The sequence below is a fragment of the Vicugna pacos genome, chromosome 11 (assembly GCF_048564905.1).
Source record: "Vicugna pacos chromosome 11, VicPac4, whole genome shotgun sequence".
NCBI classification, from domain to species: domain Eukaryota; kingdom Metazoa; phylum Chordata; class Mammalia; order Artiodactyla; family Camelidae; genus Vicugna; species Vicugna pacos.
In genome coordinates, this window is record NC_132997.1 from 45,702,914 (window position 1) to 45,724,953 (window position 22,040).

Sequence of the window (22,040 nt, forward strand, 5' to 3'; positions counted from 1 at the left end):
TGAACACTGGAATTTGACACAACATTGTAAAATGATTATAAATCAATAAAAAATGTTAAAAAAAAAAAAAAGAAAAGCCTCTGCGCCTTCTGCCTTTGATGACAACCTCCACGTCTAGTCAGGCTCCCTGCAGCTGTGCCTGCTGTCTTCACATCAGTCCCTAGTACCCCACTCTGAAAACCACCTCCTACCCTTCAGTTCTTGCTCCACTGCTTCTTCTAAGCCCTGCTCCTGAACTTTGTGACCACATGCCCCTGGGACCATGCCTCCGCACCCCTCTCACAGCTGCTCTGTTTCACCTTGTGCGGTCCTGAGCCAGCACAGATTCAGACCCTCTCCCAAAATCTTCAGCCTCTTGCTCCCACGTGCTGCTCACCAGTCCTCCTCTGCTCCCACACTCTGGTTCAGTCATGGGAAACTGCATTTCCACCAGGGGCCAATGACCTCTCACCTCTATACACTGCTCATTTAAAAATGCCACTCATCTCAAATCCCCAAGGGATTCCAAATCACCCACAGCCATTTTGGTGAAAATGGAAGCATGCAGATCTAAATTGCCCACTTCTCTACGGTATTCTTACAAGTAGACCATCATATCTTAATTTCCTGCTCCTAACAAGGGAGCACAAAGCAGATTCCCTAGCAAGGGAACCCACAGGGCCATGGGTTCCATAAGCCCGAGTATGCACCCTCAGCATAGCCACAAAAAGAACCGAATACAGCATCCTACACTCTGCACCTGGGCCAGCAGGTTCATGCACCCCCGCTTACCTTGTCGCATCTCTGCCCTCCAGCCTGTAACTCCTTCAGTCAAGGCCTCTCACCATGCTCTCTCCCAAATACTCAACCACTCCTTCCTGCAACCCTCTCATATGCCTCCTGTCATGATTCTTGCTTTTTCTGGGATCCCCTTTCAACCCAACCAATCAAGTCTTTTAGTCCTCTACTACTTCCTGAGGTTTTTCTGTTTTTCATCCATAGTTCGTAATAGCATTTATATGCTTGACTCCTACATGGACTCATCTAACTTAGCATACCAATCACACACCAACTTCAGCAAATGGCTTCCAAAACCCATAAGCCATTAATGCCTCTTCTGCCCCCTCCCAAACCCCAACTCATGTTTCCTGTCCTCTCAAAGGGTACCTCAATCTACCTGCAACCCTAAAACAACCCCTTTCTCTCAAATCCCCCAACCCCACACAACTGACCAATAACCCATAGTTCAGGTTCTCACCCTCAATGCCTTAAAAAGCCAACATGAGTATCAGCACCTGGCAAAGAAAACGTGGCACCAGATAACCCTCAATGCTTCCTGAAACCCATGTTATCAAGCAATTACACACGACACCCAAATATTCACCCCTCTAGACCCTTCTTCAAATTCCCCACTCACAATAAGCCACCCATGTACGCCTAAGCACACCCTGCAACACACAAATGATTCTGACATATCCTATTCACTTCAGGATAAATGATGAAAATGTGACCTAGTAACTAATTTCTATCAAGGCCAGCATTTTTTTTTTCAGTAACAAGGACTAAGTGGGGTTCTCATAAGATGAAAAAGGAATTCAGGTTTCAAGTCTCTTTCAGAGACTGACCAACTACACTGACAGCAAGTATTAACCTGAGCACACCAGACTGTCCCCTATACTCCCATGCTGCTGATACTCTACACCCTGCCATCTCTGCTGTTAAAGGGAAAGACAACCACCACCCCAACATACCAAGTTTTCACTGAATGCTTAATGGAACATGGGAATTCAGGGAGCACTCAATCTGCTACACAGCAAACTAATCTTATAGCACTCCCAGTAAACTTGAAATGTATTCCAAACAACCAGACATGTATAAGTTTTTAGTTTATTAATCCTTTCACGAAAAATCTGCACAATCACCACAGATACAGTCACTGCAGAATCTTTACTCCTTCTGTGAATCAAAGAAAAAGAAAAATTCAGTTAGCAACTGCCTTTAAAACTCTTTAAAAAAATTAAAGTTGTCTTCAACAAACGCCAAAATTAATGACATTCATGCAGAACAAAAATTAGTAACCTAGATCATGGTGTGTGTGTGTGACCATAATAAAATATAAGTATCAAGAAATAACACTCACATTCAAGTTAGGGATGAAATAAAACATAAATTACTAAGTTTTAAAAACAAAACCACGTCACTACTAGTATTTAAGAGGAACAACTCTTTAGACTATTTGTAAATATATTTTAAAATCTGTATCACATGCTCTATTTTTTAATGACTGTCAACCAAGGAGTCTAGAGATCTAAATGAAAAGCTTGAATTATACCTGTTGTCCAATCTCCAGCTCACTGAATCAGTGGCAGGGAAGGAGGGAAGGAGGGAAGAGGGAAAAGAAACATTTTATTAATAGTCCCTTTTCAAACTCCTAAATAAACTGCATTAAGTGCATGCAATCAGATTCCTTAAAGATGTCTGTGTTGTTCTTTCCAGTTGCATGTACAGAGCACTCCTTAGACACACTCAGTGATCTTATTCCTCCCAATTTTGAGGACAACTTGGCTGATTACTATGGTTCTTAGGCTGCCACTGCCTACTCGTAAGTGGAGCCTCGGCCCCTTTGCTCTCTGTTCAGCAACATTGTGCTGGGCATGCTAGCACTATCAACAGACCTGGGAATCATCCCAGACAAAAGTCTAACTTAACTACAAAAGGAGAGATCTAAATGATCAAGCGTTTTAAAACCTGTCTCAGTTTGGTAATTTAAAAGCCACCATTCACAGTCAACACAAGTAGTGTGAATTAGTATTTAGAGGCAGAACTTAGCTAATGTAAAATGCTTCAATCGCTCTTCAAACACAAGACTATTTATTCCTTAATTTAAAAGAACTCTAGGGGAAGGGTAGAGCTCTAGTGGTAGAGCGCATGCTTAGCATGCACAAAGTCCTGGGTTCAGTCCCCAGTACCTCCACTGAAAGACCAAAGAAATAGACAAACCTAATTACCTCACCCTGAAAAAAGAAACAAATTTCTATTGCAACCCAAAAGGTGCGATTCCAACATATGAACAAAAACTGAATTCAAAGGAACATTACTGTGCCTGATTTTTTTTTTCTGGAGCCAAAAAAATACATGTGCTAATTTATACATTCACTTTCCAGGCGCTTTTCAGAGCAATGTTAGCAAAATGCATTAGTGCAACTTGAAGCAGGAATAGTGATGGCTCAGGTCCCCACAGGTAGCCCCTCTGCACACGTTACCACTGAGCACTAACACATGGGACCCAAAGGCTGAATGAAGAAAATGTGTTAAATGGTCTTCAGAGCTAGATGAGAACACAAATACTGTTTTTCAACCTCTGGTACCTCTGTCAACAGGTATACTAAGCCTCACAAACCGGAAACAGTTCTCAACAGCAAGTAGCTCCTCTGGCAGTTTGTCCATTACCACAACCCCATGGCACTGGGAAGTCAATTACAGTAGCATACCAGGTTTACTGCCTGCCCTGGCAGGGAGTCACAGTGAGAGAAAGAACAGGGGCGGTGACAACTACTGTTTCAAAACCCTACTAGCCCCAACCCACTGTCAGCCCACTTTACATGTTACTACTGGTTTAGGCGGCTCAAGTGTGCAAAATGTGTTTAAATACATGTGGGAAAAGTGTATTTATCAAAGGCTTTGATGTGAATATACAATTAACTTGGAAATTTTTCAAGTAAAAAAAGGGGGCGGCATCAGATATAAAGTTAGAGATCACGTAATAAAATGCAATGGAATAGTAAAAGAGATGGTAAAAGAACGCTTTGGGTGGATGCTCCCAGGGCAGAGGCTTTGGCAGATCTTCTGGACCAGTTTTATCATCAGAGCTGCCAGAGAATCAACCAGTCTCCAGGGTCCCCAAGGGAAGACTGCTCGTGACTAGATGAGAGAAACTTTCTCAAGCCAAGCGTTAAGTAAAGCCATTTCCTGGGTGTGTGACTGGAACACTGCATTTCCCAAGTGCCAGCTAACCGGGGCCTCCTGAGTAGGGTACCCACCTTCCTCCACTGGGGCACTTCACAACGTAACATGCTTGTCGAGTTTCCAAAATAAACGTGATTAAAAGCTTTCTCCTTTGCCCACACATACTATTTTACACCACAGCAGTGGTATTATAATAGACCACACTATACAACTCGTCTTCCAAAAGCCAACATGCAAAGCATCAAAGCAAACTCAGTGAAGGTGATGCATCCCCACACCGTGCTCACAATCTCAGTACCTGCTAGACACTTCATTTCTGATGAACAAGAATTCCAAGAAAGTAGAGGGAAAGGGCAAAAAAAAAAGTTCACAGAACACTTGATTATTTGTTAATTTAACAACCCAACACCTTAATTCCATTCAACTATAATTAGCTAGCAAAGCTGGTAAAAAGCTGATCATTAAAATCACTTAAGTCCTGACTAACTGGAGAGGAAAGCAACAGAGAACTCTGCTGCCTCCCCAGCACGCCAGGAAAAAAAACACAGGCCACATCGACTCAACATAAGAAAGGAAGTCTTGGGAAACTGCTCCCCCTTTAACAATCTTTGCCAATTAGCAGTAAAATGAAAACTATTCCTGATAGGGCTTGCAAGGCACCCCCCAGGATCACTGAACCGATGTGGCCCCATGTTGTGCTAATCTGTGAGCTGACAAGGGTGTGCAAAGCTACTCTATTGAGGAGGTGTTAAGATACTACGTTACGTGGCTTCTCAAAACAGGTTACCTTCTGTAATCCAGAAGAAGTGAAAAAGAAGAAACATTGAGAAAGGTTATTAAGAAAACAAAACCCCACCTTTCTAGAAACTAAAAACGTGGAATTGATATTTCCCTATTTTCTTTGATAAACTATACCTTTTTGCCAGCACCAACATTGGCCTTTGCAGTCCCCCTGACTTTCTTCATCCTGTTCTTCCGTTCCTTTCGCTGTTTCCTTGAGGTCTTTTTCTTCTCATATAGGCCATGCTGAGGGAGAAAGGAATACATATACACATGTAGGTGAACTGCAAGCATCAACTCATTACCCTCTAATCTAGTAGGCAGGGAAAATGACCAGGCTGGAGCTCAAATAATGCAGCTTCAAAAGTCAAAAATTTTCAAGTGTATTTAACAGTACTTGTTTGTGCTCAAACAGGGTCATCAATTTAGAACACAGCATGAACAGAATAACCGCACAGGAAGCATCCACTCGATGCTCCCTGAAAAGTAAATTCCGAAGACTGGCTCTTACAGCCTTGAACCTACAGCTAACTAGGTCCCCACATTGTGGCTTCCCTTCAGGGTCTCTTTCACTTCAACTCCCTGTTCATTACTCACAGCTGATAGAGGAGCCCTTCCCAAGGACCACCCCCCCAAACACTGCACTGATCTACTCATCTTCACTGCACCCTCTTGTGCACTCACTGTTTCTGGTGCCTAAAAGAATGTTTCCCAATCTCAACTAGGATCCAGCTTCAGTGTCACCTCAGCCAGGCCTCCCAGACAACCCAATTAAAGAGCGCAGCATCCATCTACCATCTCACTGTGATTTCCCACATCTATTCTTTGGGAAGATTTTATCTAATCCTAAGGGGGGGGAAAAAGGATGAGAAGGGGACAGACACAAGAATTACTCCAAACTAACAATTCTTTTGCTGGTTCGTTATTTAGAACGTAAGCTAGGGAATCTGACCAGCCCATTACTGTTCAGCTGAACCTGAACAACCTGGGTAATAGGGGCACCAACTATAGCTGACCCTCCACATCTGTGCTTCCTTTGCCATCTGTGTATTCAACCAACCTCGGCCCACTGCAGTACCACAGCATTTACTACTGAAAAAAAAACCTGCACATGTGAACTCTCCGTTCAAATCTGTGTTGTTCAAGGGTCAGCTGCACTTCACTGCTTGGCACTCAGATAATCAAAAACCCTTCATGGTTCCCGACTACCTACGGACTTAAGTCCAAACTCATTTGGCAACAAGGATTTCACTTAATTTGGTGCCAAGACACCATTCTAAACTCATCCCCCTACTTTCAGTTCTTGCCCTCAAGAACTTTACTTTCCCTTTTAGATCAGCTCAAATGCCACCTCCTCAAATGCCAGACACCATTCTGAACCCCTGTACCCTTTCTGTGCATGTATCAAAGAACCTTTCCTCTCACTTAAAAGCTGTTTACGTCTGGATGCTGTCCCTCTGCAGCCTGCCTGCTCTTGCTCACTTCACTGCACCTACAACACAATGCTATTGAAAAAATGTCTTCAGCAGCTGTTGAACAAATGAGGACACCTACTCTTGCAAGCCTGTGTTTGGGTTCATTTTTCTTCGCGTAATCCAAGGAATCATAAATCATGCCAAAGCCAGTTGTCTTGCCACCACCAAAATGAGTTCTGAATCCGAATACAAAGATGACATCTGGCGTGGTCTTGTACATTTTGGCTAGTTTTTCCCGAATTTCTGTCTTAGGTACTGTTGCCTTCCCAGGGTGAAGGACATCAATAACCTAAAAGGAAATGACCAAGCTTAGCGTTTATTTTAATAAAATACATTTTCAAAAGTGAAAAACAACCAAACCTTGACGTGCCTTCCTTACCATTTGTTTCCGCTGAAGTAGTCGGTTGGTCATGAACTTCCTGGTCCGGATAGTTACTGTGTCATTCTGAAAACATGACACACTCATTAATAAAACCAGTCAACCTTCCCTGATTTTGCTGTGACTTTCCAAAATGTACAACTGCACTATCCAGATCAATAGCCACTAGCCATTTTGTGGATACTCAGTTGAAATTAAACATTTAAAATGCAATCCCTCAGCTGCAGGAGCCACATTTCAGATGTTCAAGAACCACATGGGTTAGTGGCAGGAAAGCTTCAATTAAAAAAAAGCACAAATTCCCATCTCCTCCTAACCCACTCAGCACAATGCCTAACACAGGGTACCAATAACACACACAGTATGCAGAAAGTACACTGAACAGCCATATTTTGAATCTGTCAAGATTTCAAACCTGTAAAATCTTACCTCACCTTTACAGAAATTACTCTGGAGCAAGGTTTCTCAAAACCAATGTTTTGGTCCAGCTACTCCCTTATTGTGGGGAGTGTCCTGTGTATGTTAGGATGTTTAGTAGTATCCTTGATTTCTAATCACTAGACTCCGGTAGCACCCTTCCTCCCTAGTTGTGACCAAAAATGTCTCCAGATTTTGTCACCCGTCCCCTGAGGCAAAAATCACCCCCAATTCAGAACCATTCCTCTGGAGTAAAGCTGTAATTCATACAAATTTTAAAGTCACAGCACTGTGTTCATAGCATCCCGCACAAATTTGACCACAAACATTGCGCTACCTACGTGTAAACGACCCTCTTGAATAACCAACACTACACCTGACGAAAAAACTACATTCCCTTCTGAATGACCCAACAGCTTATACACAGTAACTGCTAAAAAACGTCGGCACTCAGCATGCTCACACTAATAAGAAAAATTTTACTAAAAAGAGATAGAAGAGAGGTTTCTCATGGCAGCGACTGACTGCTAAATTGCAACTACAGTTTGGAAAAAAAAAGTTCGCTTCAACAGTAATCAATTCTTAAGAGGGGTCAAAGGGAAAAAAGAGTCGCAAATGAAGCGGGATTAAAAACGGGTGCTGAACCGTCGAATGACGGAGCTAACCAGTCATGACAGAGCAAGCCTTAAGGCAGCTCCTCTACCTGGGGCCTCAGTTTCCCCCATGTGAGACAAGAGTATCTATTTGGCTGAGAATACTCTAGCTTACACATGGGATCGATTTCACTTGTTGCAACTCACCCGGGAGGTGCCGACACCCTCTTCACCTCTTGGACTGACTTCACCGGCAAACCACCTCTCTCTCCTCACCCCACCCTCGACTCAATCCACTAGGCTTCACCGAGCCGACAAACGCAGCAGCCGCTCCCGTAGTCCCCATTCCCTAGACTCTGAAGCCCGGTATAATCGGGTCGACAGTGCAGCCCGGACTCCCCCACCGACGGTTCCCGGACCCTCAGCAACCGGCTGCCGTCAGACACGGCCAGGGATGAGCAACCAGGCTTCGGCGGGCCTAGGTGCACACGGTGGGACTAGGGGACGGAGGATGCCTCCGATATGCGGCGGATGATTCCAGGAGCCCCGGAGACTCACCATGATGGCAGCCGGTCTTCAAGCAGCCGGGGAGGAAAAGAGGGTTGATTTTTGCCGGCCAATCATATCAACGCTCACGGAAGGACCCCGGGCGACGCAAGTGGGGGCGTGGCCACACCGCTAGGCCGACCGCGCCAATGCCTGATTGAAAGTGCTTGAGACTGAGCATCTTCGCTCTTTGGACACACCCCCGGAGCGTGAACTGGCCAATCCGGAGAGGGAACAGCTTGGGCCGACTAGGTTTACGCAAGCACCTGGCCATTATCTTGAAATGTCTGTACTTACAATTCCTGCAAACCGGATTAAGCTTTAAATCGCCTCCACCCGCGTTGGAGACTGGTAAAGCTAGAAGGTATCCTTAGAGGTCCTCTCGACCAGCTTCTTCATTTTACGGCTAGGAAAACTGCGGAAACCCTAACTCAAAACCCTTGTTATCTCAAGTACAGAAAACTGACCGTTTTAATTTATTGCTATTATTTTTCTGGGATTCTCTAGTGATTTTCTAATTAAAATTTTTAAACTCTGTAATTTGTTTTTTCTGAAAATCGTAATCCCTACAAAAAGTGAGCTTTTAATAAGTATCCCCTTGATCCAGAAATCTGCAAGTTGTTTAACGTGGGAGACAGGTATCGGTTCAGTTTCAGGGAGGAACCGCTAGATGGCAGGGTAGGGAGAAGGCGGAAAGCGACGTTCCGGAAGCCTCTCTTAACAGACGTGCCAGCGAGTAGCGGAAGTGGGGGAGGGCACGTGGGGCTCTCTACGGTGGCCGAAAGGATGCCGCCGATGTGTTAGCAACGAGTCAAGGAGCACCCTCGAGTGGTGTGCGAAGGGTCGCGTTTCTGGTCAACCTCCACGAGTCTCTAGGAGGGAGCCCCAGCAGCCGTCACCATGGTGAAGGAGCAGTTCCGGGAGACGGATGTGGCCAAGAAAATGTAAGATGGAGTAAGAATCCCAAAGGGCGGAGAAACTAGGGATAGAAAGGTGCGAGGTCAGGGTCTTGGGTCTCGAAGGGTCAGAGGTGAGGGTCAGTGGGAAGGGGAAGGCCAGGAATCAATGGAAGTTGTGGGCACAATTCAGGATATTAGGTTACGTCGGTGAACATTGATCGGGTAAAGGGCATTTCTGCATCTGGGGAACAGCAGGCCCGAGGTGGTCCCTTGGGCTTGGGCGGAGAAGGTGGGATATGGTGGGAACCTTGGCGATGGGCCTCGCCCTATGGGCCGCGTTCTCCTGATGTCAAACGATGACCCCTTCCAGCGAATTTTGCGTCATTGCAGCGTGGGGAGCAGTCTGGGGCGGGGTCTGGTTTTGTTACAGAACCCATGACACGGAGGTATTATTTGCTGACCAAAAGGATGGAGTTGCCAGTCAGAAAGCTGTACTACAGTCAGATGGAAAGCTGTCTGAGAAATGTGGCTGCTAGTCTGGGCCTTCTTCAGAGGTTATTTATTAGGCCACGGTCTCTCCTGAGAGTTTCCGTTAAAGAAATAAATCAATAGTTGCTGCTGCAGACACCTACTGAGGAAAGTACTGTGTGTTGGGCTCAATGATAAGAATTAGAGATATGACATGAGTAAGACCTTACTGCCTAGTCTAGTTGGAGAAGGTAGAGAAGTTAGCATTGGGTAGGACAAGTGCAAGGACAAGGGCAGGCATAGGGAGTTCTGAGAGCACCAAATGGGAAAGGGGTTCAGGTAGAAGAAAGCAGACCAGTCTTCTTCTGGGAGCATACCAGAGGGAGAAAGGGTAACAATCAGTAGGAAGCAGGAGATTTGAAGTTGTGTTCCGGAGTCATCTTGCAGGCAGTGAGGACTCTCTGAAGGGTTTTAATTAAGCAGGGGGGTGTCTTGATGATAGTTTTTCTTCTTGAAGATCTCTTCTGATTCTCAGGGGATGGAATAAAGAGGAAGACCTTGGAGGCCAGGGTAGGGATCCAGGCAGAGGGATAATGGCCTGCACTGGGGTGGTAGAGTCAATGGAAAAGTTGATTTCAGAAGGGATTAGAGAGTGCTTTAATATTCGCATTATAGGAGTCACAGAAAGAGGACAGAGAGAGAAAGGACCTGAGAAAATTTTTGGAGAGAGAATCGCTGAAAACTTCCCCAACTTGGAAAAGAAAATAGTCACCCAAGTCCTGGAAGTGCAGAGGGTACCACACAGAATCAATCCAAAGAGGAACACACCAAGGCACATAGTCATCAAATTGACAACAATCAAGGATAAGGATAAAATATTAAAATTAGCAAGAAAAAAGCAATGAATAACATACAGGGGATCTCCCATAAGGTTATCAGCTGATTTTTCAGCACGAACTCTACAGGCGAGAAGGGAGTGGCATGATATATTTAAAGTGTTGCAAGGGGGAAACTTACAACCAAGAATACTCTATCCAACAAGGCTCTCATTCAGACTTGATGGAGAAATCAAAAGCTTCACAAATAAACAAAAGCTAAAAGATTTCAGCATCATCAAACCAGCTTTACAACAAATGTTAAAGGACCTTCTCTAGTCATCAGACCACAAGAAAAGAGAACAAAAAGAAGAAAGAGGAAAAAGAGAGACCCACAGAAGATTGCTTTGGCTGTTCAGGGTCTTTTGTGGTTCCTTATAAATTTTAGAATTGTTTGTTCTAGTTCTGTAAGGAATGTCATGAGTATTTTGATGGGGGGTTGCATTGGATCAGTGGATTCCTTTTGTAGTGTGACCATTCTGATAGTTTTGATTCTTCCAACCCAAGAGCACAAGAAATCTTTCCACTTCTTTGTGTCATTTCAGTTTTCAGAGTAGAGGTAGCCTCCTTGGTTAAGTTTATTTCTAGGTATTTTACTGTTTTTGATGTAATGGAAATGTCTCTGCCAGGTATAAAATTCTGGTTTTTGAAGTGAAATTTAAAAAAAAAAAAAAGTGAATGAAGGGCCACAAATGGCAAAATACCCTTTTTTATGGGTGACTTCTGTTCCATTACATATATATATACACTGCATCTCCATTATCTATTCAACTATTGATGTACACTTAGCATGTTTCCATATCTTGGCAATTATAAATAATGTTGCTATTAATAGCAGGGTATATGTCTCTTTTTGAGTTAATTCTTATTTTATTGTTGGCTTTATTCCTTTGATAACTATGTAAGTTTAAAAAGCTAAAGCTCTAAACGTTCTTAGAAACAATGAACAGTGCATATATGTAAATTAAAAAATATATGTGCAATAAAAAAAAAGAGATCTATCAAGCCATGAAAGACATGGAAGGAACTTAAAAGACGTATTACTAAATGAAAGAAGTCAGTCTGAAAAGGCTACAAACTGTACGATTCCAACCAAATGACATTCTGGAAAAGGCACAGTTACAGAAACAATAAAAAGATTGTGGTTTCCAGGGGTTTGGGGAGAGGAAGGGAGGGAGGGATGAGTAGATGAAGCACAAGGGATTTTTAGGGCAATGAAATTATTTTGTATGATGCTACAGTGGTGGCTACATGTCATTATGCATTTGTCAAAGCCCCTAGAATGTACAACATGAAGAGTGAACCCTAATGTGAACTATAGACTTCGGTTGATAATAATGTGCCCATGTGGTTCATCGACTGTACCAAATATGCCACCCTGATGAGGGATGTTGAGGGTGGAGGGCTATGTGGGAACTCTGTATTTTCTGCTCAATTCTGCTGTAAACCTGAAACTGCTCTTAAAAAAAAAAGTCTATTAAAAAAAAAGAAGGGATTAGGGTATGAAATTGACAGCACTGGGAGGCATAGGTAAGGGAGAAGCGAGACTGACACACAGCATTTCTTGTTAGGGCAGCTGTGTGGACAGTTGCCATTCACTGGAATGGGGGAACTGAGGGTCTTACCTGGATGAATCCTCCCAAGTGGTCTCTCCATATCCACCCCAGCTGCCCTGCCCTGACCATTTTCAGATGCAATCTGTCCTCACCAAGCAGCCCAAGTGACTGTTAAAATGCAGATTAGATCCCTGACACTGCAACTTGAAATCTTCCAGCAGCTTTCCCTTGTACTAACATTTAAATTCCCTACCAAAGTGAGGAACTGGCCCCTGCATACCTCACTGACTTCGTCTCATGCCATCAGCTTTCTGTGCTCTGGTGTACCAGTTTCCTTTGGTTCTTTGAGAATGCCAAGCTAGTACTGGCCCTGGAACCCTGGCCCTAGTTACTATCTACTTCCAATGCCTGGCTTTGTGATCATCTTGAGGCCGGCTCCCTTTTATTCAGGATTCAGCTGAAATGTCAGCTTAACAGAGAGACTTTCTGACCACACAACATAAAGTAGTGTCCTCAGGCTCTCTCCTGTACTGCTTCACATCATTTTCATTCTCTGTGTCTACTCACTTTGGGGTATCTGTTTATTCTCTGCCTTGTCGTCCCTGAAATTGAGCTCCATGTTTGCTGGGTCCTTGTCTGTCTTTTTCAGTCTGTATCCTCAGCCACTCAGAGTGACACCTGGGATGTAGTAAACCCACAGTTTGTTGGGAAAATGAACAAAGGAACTGCTTGGTTCTCTTTTAGATCTGTTGAGTTTGAGATGCCTGTGTAGCTGTCAAAAAGAGGTATCTGTATAATCTCCAGCTGAGTAGAAGATGCCGACCTACAAATCGAGACTAGATAGACATCAGCATATACTCAAGTGACACAATCACTCAGGAATAGTGTGTAGAAGGAAGAGAAGAGGATGAAGGTTGTAACCCTAGGTGGGGAGAGAAGCCAATATTTAAGGAATGGCATTAGAAGAAATCACAAAAGAGGCTTAAGGAACAGCCAGAGAGGGAGGAAAAAAAAACTCAAAGCATATACGGTGTTACCAAAGCCATGAGAAGAAACTGCTTCAAGGTAAGGGATAGAGGGTTACTGCCAATGCTACAGAGAAGTAAAATGAGAAATTCTTGTTGGATTTAGCAGCAGGCAGGTAGCCTCGACCGGGTGAGCTCCATTCGTTAGATGGTGAAAATGGAAAGGATTCAGTAGGATGAAGGAAAGTGTAATAATGGGGGAGCAGAGCCTGTAGGGAGTCGGAAGGATAAGGTTGTTTATAGTGCGTCACATGTGTAATTGCCATTTTTGGTAAGTGGTTTTTGATGCAACTGTTCCCCTATCTCTTTCCAATCTGTTTTGGAACAGAAGCCACATCTGTTTTGGGATGAAGTCAGCTGAGGAGATGCGCCAGCAGGCGCACATACAGGTTGTGAGTAAGAACCTGTACAGCCAGGACAACAACCATGCCCCATTGCTGTACGGGGTGCTTGACCACAGGATGGTAAGACCCCTGCCCTTCCTGCTTCCGTGTATTTTGACTTGCTGATGAAACTGGTGACTTACCAGATAAGAAGCAGCAAGAGCTTCCTTCCGTCTCCCTCATTACCCCTGTACATCTCAAGGACCACAGTCCTCTTTGGTCAGTGGGATGTGAATACCCGGCAGCTTCCCAGGTGATCCTGACTCTGAGTCCCTGTCCAGTGGTCTCCGTTGACCATTGGGTGTGCTTTTATCCACAGGGTACGAGTGAGAAGGACCGTCCTTGTGAAACCTGTGGGAAGAACTTGGCTGACTGTCTGGGCCACTATGGTTACATTGATTTGGAATTGCCTTGTTTTCATGTGGGGTACTTCCGAGCAGTTATAGGCATCTTACAGGTAAGCATGTATCTGTTTATTTCCAAGGTATTAACTTGAGAGTTAATTGATGCATGGATGTTCAAGTGAGCTTAGGAAATATTATACTAAGCGCATAATATTTTATCTTATAATCAATTAAATTGCTCAAAGATTCTTTTTCCTTGATTTTCATTGAATGAGTAGTAAGGATGCATTGTAAAAAATAATTTAAGCAATACAGAACAGCATGAAGAAAAAAAAGTTAACAAAACCAGAACATGGCTACTTCTATGCGTGTCTTCCTGTAGATCTGTGCGTGTGGTTAAGTGTTCTGGGCAAGGGGTGGAGGTGGCATTTTACAAAGAAAAGACTTTTTCATCTTCTCTCGTTCTTTTATCTGTTTCGTTTAACTTTTAAAAGATGATCTGTAAAACCTGCTGCCACATCATGCTGTCCCAGGAGGAGAAGAAGCAGTTTCTGGATTATCTAAAGAGGCCTGGCCTGACCTACCTCCAGAAGCGAGGGCTAAAGAAGAAAATCTCTGATAAATGCCGGAAGAAGAGCACGTGCCATCACTGTGGCGCCTTTAACGGTGAGCGGGATGTGCCTCGTCTCTCATCCCGTAGTTCCTGTGACCACATGTCCCAGATTTTAGCCTAACCAAAACCTGATTTTTTTTTCCAACTGTGGTCATCAACTCTTACAGGTACTGTAAAGAAATGTGGGTTACTGAAGATAATTCATGAGAAATACAAGACTAACAAGAAAGTGGTAGATCCGATCGTGTCAAATTTCCTTCAGTCTTTTGAAACTGCCATCGAGCATAACAAAGAAGTCGAGCCTCTGCTGGGCAGGGCACAGGTAAGCTGGAAAATTCTAGAATTCTCTTGGTTTTAGACTTCTTCCCTGACTGCTTCAGGTGGCAGTGAGGTGCCCATCACCGGGAGACAGGGGCGCAAGGACCCAGACCAGAAAGCCTGTAGCGAGAGTCCTTCCTTCTCCCCAGCTGCACTGCTATCACCTCCCAGACAGGACTATAGATACTTTCGGCAATTTAATTGATTATAAGATAAAATATTATGCGCTTAGTCTTTCGGCAGTATTCTAAGGGTGGCAGCTAGCTGTTCAAACATTTCCTTTTTTACTTTCTTTGTTCTTCTTCTCATTAGGTTATGCATAGCAAATTCTGCTTGTAGCATGTAGTCTCAGTCACATAGTCTGATCCCAGGAACATTTAATAAATAACCAGCAACAAGGCACAAGCTGACCATTTTTACCTGTGATCTTTGACCATCTCTGATAACTTACATTATGAGTAAGTTGTTACAGCACAGCACTTCTATTAAGTGAAGTTAATACAAAGACAATATAAGTTCACTAGGGAAAGTTTAAATATAAAAAAAGAAAAAGAAAAAAGACTATTATTCCACTCGCCTAAAGACAGCCCTGTTAAAACACCTTGGTAAACTCTTCCATTTCCTCTTTTCTGTATAGATGCACATTTTCTCCCAAAATGAGATCATATTGTGCACATGCTTATTTCACTTACCAATATTTTGTGAACGCCTTTTATGGCAATATCACATTTCTGTAGCCTCTTTTTTAATTGAAATATAGTTGATTTACAATGTTGTATTTGTGCTCTTCAGCAAAATGATTCAGTTTTTTATACATGCATATTTTTTCATATCTTTTTCCATTATGGTTTATTACAGGATATTGAACATAGTTCCCTGTGCTGTACAGTAGGGCTTTGTTGTTTATCTATATTATACATAGTAGTTTGTATCTGCTGATCCTAAATCCCTAATTTATCCTTTCCCACTCTCTTTCCCCTTTGGTAACCGTAAGTTTCTATTTTTGTGAATCTGTTTCTGTTTTGTAAACAAGGTCATTCGTATCATATTTTAGGTTCCACATATAAGTAATATCATATGGTATTTAATCTTTCTCTTTCTGATTTACTTCATTTTAGTATGACAATTTCCAGATCCATCCATGTTGCTGCAAATGGCATTATTTCATTCTTTTTTTATGGCTTAGCAGTATTCCATTGCATATATATACCATGTCTTCTTTATTCAGTCATCTGTCGATGAACATTGCTTCCAATGCTACTATGAACACTGGGGTGCATGTGTCTTTTCAAATTAGAGTTTTTTCCAGATATATGCCCAGGAGTGAGATTGCTGGATCATATGGCAATTCTATTTTCAGTTTTTTAAGGAACCTCCGTACTGTTTTCCATAGTGGCTGCACCAAACTACATTCCCACCAACAGTGTAGGAGGGTTCCTTTTTCTCCATACCTTCTCCAGCACTTGTAATTTGTAGATCTTTTTTTTTTTCCAATGGCTTTGTAGTTTTCCATGTATGGATGTACCATGATTTTATCTAGTCATTAACCTTTTGGGCTGTTTCCAACTTTTCTCCATTAAGAACAGCTTTAGTGAACATCCTTGTAGCTGAACCTTTGTTTAACTTTTTAAATCATACTCGTTAGAATAATTATGAGAAGTGGAATTAGTGGCTTAAATTATCGGCGTAAAAGGCATGGATTTTTTTAGGGTTCTTGCAACGTAGCGTGTTATTGGAAGTCTCTGTCATCACTTACACATATTCTCAGTGAAGTGGTGGATAGGTTAGAGGGCATGGAGAAGTAAGCCCTTGCCCGGGCTATGGAAAACCAACATGTATTTGATTCCTTCCTTCCTTCCCTCCTTTCTGTAGGAAAACTTGAATCCCTTAGTGGTTCTGAATTTATTTAAACGAATCCCAGCTGAAGATGTCCCTTTACTTCTGATGAATCCAGAAGCTGGAAAGCCCTCAGATTTGATTCTCACACGGCTTTTAGTGCCCCCTCTGTGCATCAGACCCTCTGTTGTGAGTGATTTGAAGTCTGGCACCAATGAAGATGATCTGACGATGAAGTTGACAGAAATCATCTTTCTAAATGATGTCATTAAAAAGGTCAGTGCTTCTCATTATAATTTCCAAGCTCCAAGTTTTGGAGTATGTCTGTGTGGACACTTCTGATGGAGAAAGTCAGGTTGACCAGGCTTGTTTCTGTTTATTCTCTGCTCATTTTTAGCATCGGATATCAGGAGCTAAGACCCAGATGATCATGGAAGACTGGGATTTCCTGCAGCTGCAGTGTGCCCTTTACATTAACAGTGAGCTCTCAGGCATTCCCCTCAACATGGCGCCCAAGAAATGGACCAGAGGCTTCGTCCAGCGCCTGAAGGGAAAACAAGGTACGTTCCAACATGTGCAGGAGACAGTCTACTGCCTTTATTTCATTTTTAGGGGGAACATATGTCCAGCTTTTCTTGTTGGAGATCACAGGCTTTCCTTGGTCTTTCTGGTCATTTACCCCCAAACAGCACACATTGTGCCTTGGAGACCTGTGATATATTTTTATTTATTCAGGTCGATTTAGAGGCAATCTCTCAGGAAAGAGAGTGGATTTTTCTGGCAGAACAGTCATCTCACCTGACCCCAACCTCCGAATTGATGAGGTAGCTGTGCCAGTTCACGTGGCCAAAATTCTAACTTTTCCTGAGAAGGTAAGTACATTAAGCTGCTCAGTATTTTGCTTTGAATTCAGTCTTTGATGTTGCATTTTGAGATTCTAAACAACTGACAGTGAAAAATTCCCAGTAATCCACCCAGCCCGCAGTCTGGCGTGTGCATGTTTCTCTCTCCAGTTTGTTTCATACATACATCACCACGTATGACGTCTGCAACACAGACAGCCACAGCTGTGTTTGCCCTTGTGTGTGTAGCCTCAGATACACATTAAACATACAAGTTTGCAATTTTGTTTTCCAAATAATGTATTTGACATCTTTCTGTAGTTTATACCTCATGTGTTAAAGTAACTAAATTGTAAACACCACACCCAGTTAATTTTCTTGGGATGAATTATTACTTTTAAAACCTTAGAGTCACTGAGTCAAAGACTTTAATATTTTATAAGGCTACTAGTGTATAACCAGAAAGGCTGTACCACTTTACACTCAGTTTATATCATTATTAGTATAAAATGGTATTTATGGTATTTTGTTTTTTTAACTAAGCTGTAAATAATGGCAAGGCCTGATAACAGGAGGATGTTGATTGGCTTTGCCCTTAATATTCATAATCAGCCCAAATCATAGATGCTTCTGGTTCAGTTTCTGTAAAGTGCCCTTGTTGAGCTACTAATGGTCCAGAGTTTTCTTGTTTGAGATGGTGTCTCACAGTTGTCCAAAAGGCTGGAGAACATGGCAATTCAGACCAGGGCCTATGGTGCTGGTGTCACCACTCTTAAACCTTAGAAGCCTACGGTAAATCCTTGCAGTTGAAGTTACCACCTGTTTTTAGGATCACAGAATATGCTGGAAGGTCCCTACAGATCAGTCCAGCTGACTCGTTTTACTGATGGGGAAACCAAAGGCCAGTAAAGAATTTGGCCCTGTCACCCAGCGAGTAAGTGACCGAGTTCACACCTGAACCTGGTACCATTCCATTGCTGTCATTACGCTCAAGACCCTAGCAGCAGGGTGCCCAGGGGTGCCTCTCTTTCTCCTAGAATGACCCAAGGAAAGTAAAGATTGAGACCCAGTTCTGTGTAGTGTGCTAGCTTAAAAAACCTAACAATATCTCGTTGTGTTTATTTCACTCCTGCAGGTGAACAAAGCAAACATCAACTTTTTGAGGAAACTGGTTCGAAATGGCCCTGAAGTTCACCCAGGAGCCAATTTCATTCAGCAGAGACACACACACATGAAAAGGTAATGCTTTCACAGTATCATTGGCTATAACTACCTTTGCATGACCAGGTTCACTGTTGCCATATTCAGCCACAGAAAACAATCCACAGTACAATTGCGATATTTTAGCACGTGGGAAATAACTATCAGAAATTGTAGGTACATTGTTTACTCTGTTTGCTTGTTGACTGTTCACAGTGTACATTTGTTCTTTAGTGTTTGATGTTATTGGACCTATGTGGACGAAACTCATTGGGACATGAAAGCAGGTCATTTTCTGTGTCACCTGGGCACTCTGAGGTCACCTAGGTGTGCTCATAACCCAGGAGGCACTCATTTTGCCAGTTCTGGCTTTCCACAGCCAGATGCGCTGATCACCACTGCCTTTGTATTTCATGAGATTAAAACAGCAACAGGGCCATGTGGGAAAAGCTGGTTCTCTATTTCTGTGATTCCAAGACATACCTTTTTTCATATTTCAACATTTCTAAAAGTAAGATATATCTTACAATCAATTTGTCGTAGTTTAATTGCTGGCATATGGAGGCATTTTAAATTCAATGAAATGTCATCATTTCAGAGACTGAATCCTGATATGAAGAGGGAGACACTTGCTGAGGAAGCTTTGTTCTCACCGACCACATCTCTTATTGTTATGTTAAGGTTTTTGAAATACGGAAACAGGGAAAAGATGGCTCAGGAGCTCAAGTACGGGGACATCGTGGAGAGACACCTGATAGATGGAGATGTGGTCCTGTTCAATCGGCAGCCCTCGCTGCACAAACTGAGCATCATGGCGCATCTGGTGAGTACGAGACTGGTTTGTATTTTCTGCATGTGCTGTGCTAAGTTCCAAACTTCTAAAATTTAAATTGCCAGTAATCACAGATTTTCATCACTTTTTGTTTTCCTCTTCTCTCACTTTTTAATTTGAGTGAAACTCCTAAGTTTCAAGCTTCCCTTCAATGTTTTTAATATTTATAACTTACTAGTCATGCAACAGTAAAACAGGAACTAATTGAAAGTTAGTTTGAAAGTGGCTACTGTGATTTCACTTGCAACAAAATATATACATATACATGTGCCCACAAACTTAGGTAAAGTAGATACAGCAGAAAGTTGGCTTGTTTTAACGTAGCATGTTAACTAAGGACCTAAAATGCTTACAGGATTTCTCTTTGCAGCAGTTCTCCAACTAAGACCTTAAACCATATTTTGGGGAGTGGTTTAGTTTTTGCAGCAGCAGCAGTTTCTTTTTCTGGAGATTTAAAATGGAAACAAGATGCAACTTAATTTGTTAAATATTCATAAATTCTCCTATCTGCAAAGCCATTAAATCCATGAGCATTTGCAGACAGACTCCTGAGGTAGTGTTTTTGTAGATTTTTTTTTTCAGTAGCTTATAAAAACATTACATCAGTCCTTTTGCTCAGTGGTGGAAATACCAAAGAAGCAGTTCATGATTATGGAGTTATTATTATGGAGATGCAGGAGGCGAACAAAAGCCTTCCCTTGCTGGAAACTTTTGATTAGCTCTGGGGCATTTTAACGTAGAAATATTTTTGCTTGAAAATCTTCAGATATATCCAAAAGTAGAAAGAATTTGGTGATGAACTCACACATTCCCATCCTCTGTATTTTCGGTAATTTTCAAGATTGTGCCACACTTTTTTTCTCTCTTTTTCCTTTGGTGAACTCATGTCTTTTTTCTGTGTGTATTCAGTTTACTTCTGTAAGACACACATAACTGTCACGCCTCACAGTGAAGTCATTCCTCGGCGTTGTCTGGTACCCCATCCACAGTGAGGTTCCCCCAGGTATCTCAAAAGACTTCTTGCAGCTAGTTTGTTCAAAGCAGGATGCAAAGTCTGTCTACACATTACATTTAGTTGATACATGTATTAAGCCTCTATCTAATCTAGGACTGTCCCCCCTCCTTTTAATTTCTGTGTCATTGTTGAAAAAACAAGGTCATTTTTCCTGAAAAATGTCACATGTTCTCTGTCTGCCTGTGTGTGGCGCTAAGGATTCCTTCATGCTTCCTCTTATTTCTGTAAACTGGAAATTAGCTCTCAAAGCACAATCAGATTCAGGTTCAACTTTCTGGCCAAAATACCTCATAGGTGGTGCTGGATACTTCCTCTCGCCGTATTTGAGGAAACACGTTGTCTGGCTGGCCCACTCTTAGGTATGCTAAGGAGGTTAGGGATTCAGATGCTTCAGCCTGGGGCCTCCCTTGAAAAGTTCCTCATCCTTTTCTCTAATGGTCTCATTCTCCATTTATGATCATTGCCTATATTATTTTATTGGGATTGCAAAATGGTGATTTTTCTATCATTTCTTTCACTTTTAATACCTGCCATTCTTGTAATGAACAATTCTCCCTTGTTAATTATGACTTATTTACTTACCCAAAAATAGAATTTGTAAAAGAAAGGCAGCATAAATGTCTATTATTTTTCCTTTTTTGTCAGTTTAGGGGATTAAAAAGTTGGAGTTGGTGCTCAGTTTCTTCAAACTAGATTGGTTTGTGGTTTTTGTTTTGTTTTGGCTTTCCCTTTTTTCAACGTCATCATAAACTCATGGGTTTTTATTTAGTCAGTGTGTTTTAATTAACTTCTGCCATTAATCTTTTGATAGCAGACTGTGACAGCATTGACCAGTGGGAACCCCTTTCTCATGGCTCCTGTATTGATGTTTGCCTCATAGTATTAAAACAAATTTATTGCATTGTTTTGATCTGATAAAGCTATTTGAATGAGTCTATAAGTGACATATCACTTGCCAGAACATATTAGACATTTACTTTCTTAATCTAAAGTGTCCAATTCTCCCGGAAGCCTTTTTTTTTTTCCTGCTCTTGAAAAGTTTTTTTTTTCCTATCAAGGGCCTATATTTATTGAATTTACATGTTTATAAGAAACAGAACAGGTGGTGTAGATTTTAGCCAGTTGACTGTAAGATCAGGAAGACATTTTTTAATGTTGTAAGTAAAAAGCTTTTGGATAAATGACTTAAGTCCTCCTGTTTTGTTTTGTTTTGTTTTGTATTCCACAGGCCAGGGTCAAGCCCCACCGGACCTTCAGATTTAACGAGTGTGTCTGTACACCCTACAATGCGGATTTTGATGGTGACGAAATGAACCTTCATCTTCCTCAAACAGAGGAAGCTAAAGCGGAGGCCCTTGTTCTGATGGGGGTATGTAGGGTGGTGCAGCCCAGCATCTGAGTAACAGCTCCTTAAAAGGAGGGGAAGGAAACGTGTCCTGTTTGAAAACACCCTACAGTATGTTAGGGAGTTAGTTCCTCTGGGAGGTAGGGAACTGAGCAGAGTGGGTGTCTTCGGCCCTGTCATTGGCTCCTAGGAGAAAATAGACACACGAGCGCCAGTTGTGAAAAGGTAAGATCAGGGTGTAGCAGAAACTTGGCTGTTGGGTATCATGGTCAGTTACATCTCAGTTAAAAAAAAAAAAATTGAGCAAATGCTACACTTTGATGCACAGAACCTTCTTTAAATTGGTTAATTATG

The 22,040-nt window shown here is 42.3% G+C and overlaps 2 protein-coding genes across 4 annotated transcripts in view; one reads left to right on the forward strand and one right to left on the reverse strand.

The window, feature by feature from the left end:
- Window positions 1–1,848: 1,848 nt before the first annotated feature.
- On the reverse strand, window positions 1,849–8,267 carry RPS24 (ribosomal protein S24). 3 transcript variants are annotated; one of them, XM_072971236.1, is made up of 6 exons: window positions 8,148–8,267; window positions 6,580–6,645; window positions 6,280–6,489; window positions 4,861–4,971; window positions 4,244–4,261; window positions 1,849–2,333 (listed from the first exon to the last, which is right to left on the reverse strand). In XM_072971236.1, the coding sequence occupies exons 1-5, from the start codon at window positions 8,148–8,150 to the stop codon at window positions 4,256–4,258; spliced, it is 396 nt and encodes a 131-aa protein (XP_072827337.1). In that variant the 5' UTR covers window positions 8,151–8,267; the 3' UTR covers window positions 1,849–2,333; window positions 4,244–4,255. The 3 variants fall into 3 exon arrangements, with proteins under 3 accessions (XP_072827337.1, XP_072827338.1, XP_015101037.1); XM_072971237.1 differs by lacking the exon at window positions 4,244–4,261; XM_015245551.3 differs by lacking the exon at window positions 4,244–4,261 and having other exon boundaries at window positions 1,849–1,935; window positions 8,148–8,266.
- Window positions 8,268–8,708: 441 nt separating this feature from the next.
- The window catches only part of POLR3A (RNA polymerase III subunit A), a 38,763-nt gene continuing 25,431 nt past the window's right edge, over window positions 8,709–22,040 (forward strand). Inside the window, exons 1-11 of the mRNA XM_072971234.1 lie at window positions 8,709–9,079; window positions 13,287–13,422; window positions 13,661–13,798; window positions 14,180–14,351; window positions 14,466–14,620; window positions 16,489–16,728; window positions 16,850–17,012; window positions 17,188–17,324; window positions 18,430–18,533; window positions 19,176–19,317; window positions 21,570–21,710. Of these exons, the coding sequence (XP_072827335.1) occupies window positions 9,036–9,079; window positions 13,287–13,422; window positions 13,661–13,798; window positions 14,180–14,351; window positions 14,466–14,620; window positions 16,489–16,728; window positions 16,850–17,012; window positions 17,188–17,324; window positions 18,430–18,533; window positions 19,176–19,317; window positions 21,570–21,710 (1,572 nt within the window). The 5' untranslated portion in view covers window positions 8,709–9,035. The remainder of the gene's footprint in view (window positions 9,080–13,286; window positions 13,423–13,660; window positions 13,799–14,179; window positions 14,352–14,465; window positions 14,621–16,488; window positions 16,729–16,849; window positions 17,013–17,187; window positions 17,325–18,429; window positions 18,534–19,175; window positions 19,318–21,569; window positions 21,711–22,040) is intronic.